This window comes from Cucumis sativus, chromosome 2, assembly GCF_000004075.3.
Source record: "Cucumis sativus cultivar 9930 chromosome 2, Cucumber_9930_V3, whole genome shotgun sequence".
NCBI lineage: Eukaryota > Viridiplantae > Streptophyta > Magnoliopsida > Cucurbitales > Cucurbitaceae > Cucumis > Cucumis sativus.
The window spans coordinates 7532387-7541851 of record NC_026656.2 but is presented as its reverse complement, the minus strand read 5'-3'; the positions used below and the strand labels follow the sequence as shown (position 1 = coordinate 7541851).

General features: G+C 31.9%; 1 protein-coding gene across 2 annotated transcripts; it reads right to left on the bottom strand.

Annotated features, from left to right (window-relative positions):
- Positions 1-359: 359 nt before the first annotated feature.
- Positions 360-9181, bottom strand: LOC101220664 (probable disease resistance protein At4g27220). Of its 2 annotated transcripts, none has more exons than XM_011651836.2 (6): positions 9065-9181; positions 6003-8955; positions 3291-3812; positions 1192-2037; positions 922-1072; positions 360-835 (listed from the first exon to the last, which is right to left on the bottom strand). In XM_011651836.2, exons 2-5 carry the CDS (start codon positions 8817-8819, stop codon positions 1016-1018), a joined length of 4242 nt encoding a protein of 1413 aa, XP_011650138.2. In that variant the 5' UTR covers positions 8820-8955; positions 9065-9181; the 3' UTR covers positions 360-835; positions 922-1015. The 2 variants fall into 2 exon arrangements, with proteins under 2 accessions (XP_011650138.2, XP_031736521.1); XM_031880661.1 differs by having other exon boundaries at positions 939-1072.
- Positions 9182-9465: the final 284 nt, after the last annotated feature.

The window sequence follows — 9465 nt, the reverse complement described above, 5'->3', positions numbered from 1 at the left end:
AAAGAAGCTTAATATTTGAAACAATCACCATCATCTCAAGATGGCTTCTTCTTTTTCTTCTTCTTCTTCTTCTTCTTCTTCTTCATAAGCTCTCTTTATATTTGAATAGGTTTTCTTCCATTGACTTTCACCTCCAAAGCTTCCCACTTTCAGAATCAAACAACTTTCCATTAACAACCCATTATTCAAAATAACTGGTTGTAATGAATTTCAAGGATCTCGCCATTAAATTCTAATGAAAAGGGCAGATGAACCTATGACATGGATTTACAAAATTCTAATGAATTCTATACGGAAGCTTTGGTATCAATCCAAAAAGTACAATAACTGAAATATGCAATCAAAATACATACGAGGAATTGACGAAGAAAGAGAATTTCATATACCGAAAACCTCACCGATTATTACTATAAAATCAATCCTCAAATAAAATAAACAAACATTTTAACATTTAGAACATACTTTCAACCTCTTATCAAATCATATTAGTCTAAAATAAATTTTGGAAGAAGTGTGAAATCCACTTACAATTCTTGATCCAAAATTCAACTTCTTTAAACTCGACACAAATAAAAGAAAATTTCAAAATATATTAGAATTCAAACGAGTTTGATTTGAAAGCATTAGCGATTGGCGATTGGACAGAGACAACAACGGCGTCGTCGTGGGTTGAACGGAGGGCAGTCGTGTGAGACGGGACGTGGGTGGGTATCGCAAGCGTGAAACATTCAACAGAGATGAAAGCGTGGAACGTAAGGCACTGTGTCCTTTAAATAATGAAGGATCAATGTGTGAATATAATTCCTTTAACATCAACTCGGTTTTCCTCCAAATTCTGCATTGGTAAACTATTCAGTTAAAAGAAAATAGAGTAGGTATAGCTAATTCTATAAAAACCAAAGTAATATTCAACTTTAATACCAATTGAAGTAACCCACTGTGTGACCTAATGGTTTCATCTTTTCATCTGACCTTCCCTTTTCATGAAATCTGATAAAGTAATGAGATATCATCATTACTCTAACTGCTCAACATGTGAAGAAGATTCACATTGGTTTTCCTCCTTCAGATTCTACATAAATAAATTCATAAGAATTCAAATCAACATACATACATGTGTGTATATATATATAGAACAATATTGAATATTACAAACCTTTATTTGTAAACGAAACTTATGTATGTACTAACCTCTACTTCAAACAAACAGTGAAGGTTGAAGTCGTAATGGTTCTCCCAAACTTGTCGAATAGCAACATTCATATCTTTTACAATGGCCTCTTTTGAATAATCTTTAAGTATTGGAATATATTTATTAGTTGCATCATCGTAGTGTATAATACTTTCAGTTAGCAAATGAGGCGTGCTAACAATTCCAGTACAAAAATCCTTCATTTCAGGACAATTTTGAACACTTATTCGTCTCAAGACCGGAAATCTAATGGTACATTTTCCGGAATGAAAGTTCAGCAATTTGGGCAAATCCACAACAACCAAGTAGATTAATTTGTTGAATAAAATCTCATCATTTTCTTCTTTAGCAATCACACTTGTCATTCTTTTGCATCGTCTTATTTCCAACTGTCTAAGTTGACCCATGGTTCTAGCTACAGAAGGATTTATCAAATAGATCAATTTATGACATTCCATCACTTTCAAATCGACCAGGTTTCTAAACGACATTGACGATGGAACAAACATATTCAATTTCCCACATCCCTTTATGGAGAAATATTTCAAATTTTGAAGCATCGAAGAATTCTTTTGTAAGTCTTCGTTGCACAAATGCTTAAGTTTGGGCAATTCCCTTAATGCCAAAGAGGAAAGCTTGAATCTTTTATTTTGCCATTCTTCAACATTACCCAATCTTGTCATTGGAAAGATTTCTTCCAAGAATGTCCTTTTCACAATCAAACTTTTAAGGTTGTGTAATATTGGAACAATTTCCATTGGCAAATGAGTAATCGTTTTGTAGTCAGGACTAAGCGAACCGCACAAGTCCAAAAATTCAAGTTTTCCAAATAACTCTCCACCATCCTGCAATTAGTTTCTATAAATATCTCAAACCGTGGCCATTCAGAAAATCGAAACTACTCCTTATGGAATCAACAAATAACAGAAAAAACATTGAAAAATATAGTAAAGTGAGAAAGGAAGAACAATTTTATTAAAATTAATAATATAGAAAACAAATTCGAGACATTATAAAACTGCCCTACAAACTTAAATTTTTTTCTTTTGCAAATGTATTGTAATAAATGATGGGGTAGATATTTGAACCCGAGACCTCTTGTCCACTTGAGGTGCTAGTTGAGCTAAGTTCATGTTGGCTACAAACTTAAATTTTGGTCAACGAGATATCAAACGAGTCCATTATTAATCTCGAGCTAAAAAGATACTTTTTTCTAAAAGATGTTATACTAATTATGCAAGCCAACTTCAATATATTTATAACTCAAAACTTAACACATAGTAAACTATGCCAATTTGAGTCATACAACACGTGTAAAATATTTAGTTCAATATTATTTTTATTACTTTTTTAGGAATATTTTTAAAAATAGTAAAATAAACTAAAATATTTACAATATTTTGGAGTCTATATCAATAATAGATACCGATAGTGATAGAAGTTTATCATAGATAAAATCTGAAGTTTTGATATATTTTATAAATATTTTGTCAAATTTTTCCTTCTCCACAATTTCTCCATTTTTTTTTCTAATCATGAGAGCTTCATTTTTGTGGAGAGACCAACAATTACATAGTTGTAATGTATAATGGTACTCTACAAAAACAAGCTTACTCTAACTTTACAGGAATTTCATTTTTAATTTTTTAAAATTATTTTTTCCAGATTTTTTGGAATAATTTTCCCTAATTTTTTACACAAATTTGAAGCCAAAAATTTAGCGTTAAATTTATCTTAAATTCAAAACTATCATTACTGTGACAAATCTCCATGTTATTAGCTTAATTAATTAAATAGTAGTTGGAGGTGTCTATACAACCACATAAACAACCTTGTGGATTGGTTCTTACTTATTACATAGATTTTTCTTCTCATCAAGAAATAATCTAATCTAAGTTATAAGAAATGCAAAGAGAGAGAAACAGAATTCATAGATCATCAGCATCATTATTGGATGAACACATGTTACGCTAACTCAAGTTATTGTGAAAGACATCTAATTCAAAAATCTCGATTTATATTGTTTTATATCATGATGTTCAAACTAACATAATTTATTTTCCAAAACAACGAATAAAAGATGATGTAGAAGATTTACCTTGGACGTCTCCAATGAAAGATCAAGTTCTACCACTGACTTTTCCTTGTTTAAAATCTCCTCCAATCTTCTTAAATCTATTGTCAGATCTTTCATGTTGTCAAGAACTTGGATTAAATACTTTGCTTCAAGTTTTGGACAACCACCAATGGTCAGATTAGGTATACTTTTAAAATTCAGAAATTCACAATCATTCTTCCCGCATATAAACTGCAGCTTTGGCAGTCCAATTAAGTCCAAACGCCTCAAATTTGGGAGCAAATCAATATCCTTGTTCGTAACGCCCGACTCTTGACCTTCGAATACCTCTTCTAATAACTTGCAACTTCCAATGTATAAGGATTGAAGACATGTAAGTCTGCTCATCATACTTGAAGAAAAAAGTTTTTCAAGACTCTCACAATTAATAATCTTGACGGATGTGAGCTTAGAAAAGGAATTGGGAATGAGTACATTGCACCATATCATCTTCAGATTGTGAGTCTCTTCAATATTCAAATCCTCCAGATTAGGAAGTGATACCTGCATTTCAAATAGTTGTTAGTACTTCAGCTCGAATATATATCACCAAAAATGCATGCAAGTATGTTATTTGTTGTAAATATTGTTCAGTACGTACGTAATACTAAGTTCTTAAATTTAGTAAGGAAAATATATAAAATATAAATGAAAAATTATAACTCAGCAATAATATTTGTCACATAATACCTTTACTCAAAAAAAAAAAAAAAAAAGATATAATAAACCTCTCATTAGGTTAGAGATTTAAATCCTCCTACCCTTCTATTGGAAAAAAAAAAGTTAGAAAATACATCAACCTTTACTTCAAAGCTTTGAGAGGTGAAGCAATTAAAATAAAACTCTCTCATAAATGATAAATTTAGACTACCAATTAGGATTTACTTTGAGAATCATCATTGCATCATAAATCTGATTTATGTGTATAGATTTTTTTCAAAAGTTGGTTTTACAAAAAAGACCATTAGAATTAATACAATTGGGTAAAAATATAGAAGTTTAGTTCGCAATCCAAAATATAAGTTTAGTACGTTGTTTTTCAAACAAAATCTAACGAGGGTAAATATTTACACTTGTGAAATGATACATTTTACATCGATACAATTATTAGTTCAAGATATAAATTAATACAATATTAAAAGTTAAGAGTGTATAAACGATGTTTTACCAAAAGTTTATTGAGAAAATACACTATAAGATCATTTAAGAGTATCAGACGGAAATGGTCAAATTTTCCATGATGAAAAACTTGGATAGATCTGTTATATTTCAACATAAGTCATCAACATTTATTTATGATACTTTTGAATTTTAAAACAAAAATGAAAGAGAAACCTAGATCTTGTATTTAATTTGCTTAAGCATAAGTATGCATGCTTGGTGTGTTGTAATTGTTGTTGGTAATGTTATTGATAATTAGGAAGAAGGGAGCATAGGTTAATTTAATTTGTTATACAGTTAAGTTAGAAGAAAGGGAAAACTTTGTTTTAAGTGTTGGACGCAAGCTTTACAAGAGGTCTAGACATTGACACCTGAGTAGGCCGCCAAAGAGAGCTACGGCAAAGTGCTTGGTAATGGTGGCCAAGCTTCAACCTATGCATTGAGGCTTGGTGAGGCTAGGTGGCCGAGTAAGGTGTATTGAGTTGGATCAACCATGTGTTGAGATTAAGTGCTCTTAGATGGTTTTAGTGGAGGACATGCGTGGCAAAATTTAAAATTAAACATGCACTTAATGGACTGAGAAGTAAGTAGGAGATGGCAGCCTTTAAACACATTCCAACCTAACAAACATATTTATTAGATTCAAAATAATTAAGTATATAATAACATTCTAAAAATTTTACAAATACAACAAAATTTGTCAAAATTTATCAATAATAAAAGTCTATCACTGATAGATCATATTATAAATATTAGTTTATCACAGATAGATTGAAGAAGTCTATCACGGTTAGATTTGACTACACTTACCATATTTTTTAAAAATGTTACTATATAATTAATTGTTATTCTTAAAATTTCCATCGACTATAATTACTCTAAAAAAAGAGGGTAGTTTATGTGAAAGAGTTCTCCCAATTCTTTCGAGTAAAATTAGAGCGTTGATTAATGAAAACAAAGCTAAGAGTGTCTAAGTATTGAGGATGGAATTTGCTGAAGAAGGATGATGTTCAAAATTTGAAGGAAGTCTAGATAGTGAAGATTTGGAAGCAATCCAAACAATTCAAGGAAATAGACATATCTGGAGATTCAAGAGGAGTTAGAAGCTAAAATTTGGACGAATATTAGTTAAGAGGATTAGAAACAAGTTTTTAGAAGGAAGTTTTTCATTATGATAAATAGATTTAAGTTATTCAAGTTAGAAGTGAAATCTCCAATTTTTTTGGATATGCCTGCAACTACCAGAGAAGGTCAAGCAAGTAGGATTTAAAGTGTACATGAGTGCTAAAAATGTTTTCCGCTGTGTGATTTAAAGTTTGGTGTTGAGCTTAGAGTTGTTTTATTTTATATTATCAATTAGTGCAACGTTAAAAGAAGTTTGTTTCAAGTCAAGCTGGCTAGTAAGAGTATCGTGACAGACGATACTTGCTAGCTTCACACCTTTATCAGGCAAGGGAGAGTGCTGGGGAGGGATCTGACATATTCACTATTAAAAGTTAAAGCAATTGGAGAATTTATATTAAGAAAGCAAACCTGTTCATTAAAAAGTAAACCATCATTGAAATTTCTGCTTCTCTCATCTTTTTCTGCTTCTTGATCAGGACTCAATTGTTCAATTTTGGAGTAAAAACTTTGAAGTTGTGGTAACCCATTTAGCCTTAAACGCTTCAAATTTGTAAATTCAACAGGGTCAGATGGGTTTCCACTTTCCATTAAAATAACTGTTTTCACCTTCTCACAATCAGTAATGTTAATCCTCTCAAGATGCAATAACATGCCATTCATGTTGGAATCCAAAAAAAGACTTCCTAATTTATTACAACTTAACAACTTTATGACCTTCAAGTTGTTGAAAGAAATATCTTTAATATCACCATGAAAAAAACTCTCCAAATTCTCCAAATAGCTCAATTCCAGACGCTCCATATTGGACAAGACTTTTTGCAAATTAGTCTTGTTCTGTCCATGGATAAAATGTTGAAAATTTGAATTATAGTTGATGTAGAGATACTTCAAATATGAAGATTCGTTTTCATTCAACTCAAACGGGAAAACCCTTGCACCAATTGATCCTACTAAATGTAATCTTTCTGACCTCTTTAACAACATGTTTATTCCTTTATCCATACTATTTGTTGTTTCCATCTTCAAACACAACACTCTTGAGAATTTCCTTTTGTGAAGTCCAACAGGTTTGCGACCAATAAAAATTTCAAACTTTTCCAAATTAAAAAACCTTGAAAACAACTCTTTTGGCATAACTTTTTCACTTGGAATATGTAATGCTAAAGCACAAAGCTGAGAAAGGTAACTAAGCTCAGATATACTAGCATTTCTTCTTCCTTGGTTCAATTCTTCGCTTTCCCAACCATCAAAATTTAGCAAATATAATTCTTCCAACTTTGTCAAATTTACAAGAATATTAGGCGGAATTACCTTTAGTGCATAACATTCTGATAAGTCTAATACTTTTAGTTGTGTCAATTGACTTATAGTTGCAGGGATCTGGATGATATGTGATCCTTTTAGGCTGAGATTTTCAAGTTTGTTCAACTCACAAATCACATCTATGTTTTCCAATTCACAATCAAACAAATGCAACGATTGAAGGTTTGTCAAAGAGTAAAGTGATGGTGACAATAAGGGCATTTTCATGCTTCTTATTTCCAAAACTCGCATCCCTTTCATTTCTTCAAAAAATGTTCCTGGCAACTCATGTTCACCTAATAAAGTTCCACAAAACACCAATAACTGAACTTTGGGTAGCATTAACTTTTGGGGAAGGTTATGCAAACCTTTAACATTTAAGCACACTGCAGTATGCTTACCTACTAGTTTCTTTTCATCCCATGATTCATCCAATAATCCTTTGGAATAGCTTAGTGTAAAAATACGATCATCTTTAGATGCAATTATTATAGCCACATCACGAACTATATCATGCATTTTAACATACATAACCAAATCGACATTTGATTCTTTTAAAAGCAAAGAAGAAGATATGAGATCATCAACTAATTTCGTTATCCTATTTCGTGCTTGTGCTACACTCTCAACACCATGCAATAAACCCATGCCCATAGCGTATACATGCAAGACCTGACAATCAATGATATAATCTTCTGGGAACATACTACAGAGCAAAAATAGTGATTTGGCCTCTTCAGAATCTAAGTAATCGTAACTTAACTTTAGGGAAGAATACACTTTCTTATTTATTTCTCTAATATTCACAAAGACAGGATTTCTTAGTTGGATTAAGGCATCTTTCCAAATGGATGCAGGTTTATTTCTCAATGCCCTAGCGATTGTAGTAATAGCAATGGGCAAATGTGCGCATTCCCTTACTATTTCAACAGCTATACTCTTAAAATCAGATGTTTCAACAATCTCACCAGCCATTTTCCTGAATAAATTCCACGTCTCGTCCTCTTGTAAAAATTTTATCTCAAAATTTTTATATGTGCGCCAATCATTAAAGAGAACATCATTATCTCTAGAGGTAAATAGGATCTTGCATCCACTGTGATCTTCAATGCTTGGAATTCCTATTTTTTCCAAGTCAATTTGCTTCCAAACATCATCAAGTACAATGAGGATCTTTTGACGTTCCATCTTCAACCTATTTAGTAACTTAAGAGCCCTTCCTTCTTCTGTTTCTTGTTCAAATCGGAGTCCAAGCTTATCACCAAGTTGTCCTTGAATTCTTCTTAAGTCTGGCGTTTGACTAACAGTTGATGTGATTACTTCATCAAATAGCTTTTGCTCCATAGCTAATTTTGAAATCTCTTGGACTAGCATTGTTTTGCCAACACCTCCCATCCCGTACACTCCAATTGTGTGGACATTATCATCCATAAGTGCAGCAATGATTTTGTCAATAGTTGGCTTTCTTGATTCAAAGTCGACAAAATCAGAATTCTTTGCCTTTGAACTCTCAACCTCTGAAAGAGCTACAGGAGAGGAGACTTTATCGAAATTCCCCTCAATTTTTATCACAACAACCTCCTCAGCCAACTTTACAGCTTTCCTACTTAATTGGTGTCTCTGGACCAAATTCAAGCACAATCCACCTTGCTCAGAAAGATTCTTTAGTAACGTTTCAGATCTTTCAATGATGGAATCCACCTTAGTCAACCAACTTTGAACACCGGATTCTATCTTTTCAGCATTTCTTATCGCTTCATTAACCTTGTTAACCACCGATTCTTTAGTGTTCTTCAACAATTCAACTTGACTCTCAAGGTTTTGAATATGTTGGCGAATGAAGAATAGATAACTCAATTGACGACCAATAGGCTTTAAAGTGTACTCCACAATTGGTCCAACGACAGGAGAAATTATATCCATTGAAATGAATAAGGAGAACTCAATATAAAAGATATATATGAAAGCAGATTAAAAGTGTAGGAAAGGGATAGCCTGAAGTTTGCAATTGTGGGGAACACAGAACCACCAGCTGCAGTTACATGAATCACAAAAGCAACTGCAAGAACAAGAAGAAATTAAAAGAAAAAGAGAGAAATTATTAGAACAAATGAAGTAGGAAAAAGAAATTAAAAAAGAATAGATGAAAGGTGAAGAAATGTTTGAACCTGAGATTGTAAGACAGTGTGTGATATGTGATCTCCGGCTGTAGAAACTTGAACTGAAATGTATGAGCGAGAGCTAACTAGAACTAATTCAACAATATAAATTCATATTATTACTACCAATACATAAACCAACTTGTATAATATAATATTGATTATTGACTATATAAGAATTGAAATAATAATAATTGAAAAGAGAAAGAGAAGTGCAAGAGGTTGTTAAGTAATTGTCAACTTTCATTTATGCAATTTTAAAAACTGACTTGACTTAGTTGTTGATAGCCCGTGTGACGTCCGTGCCATCTTATATGACGACAATAATTGAATTTAGATTGTATATTTATTTATCAAACAATAATTGAAAATACTTTAGCATTAGTTATTTGGTCAAAATGTTGTAACTA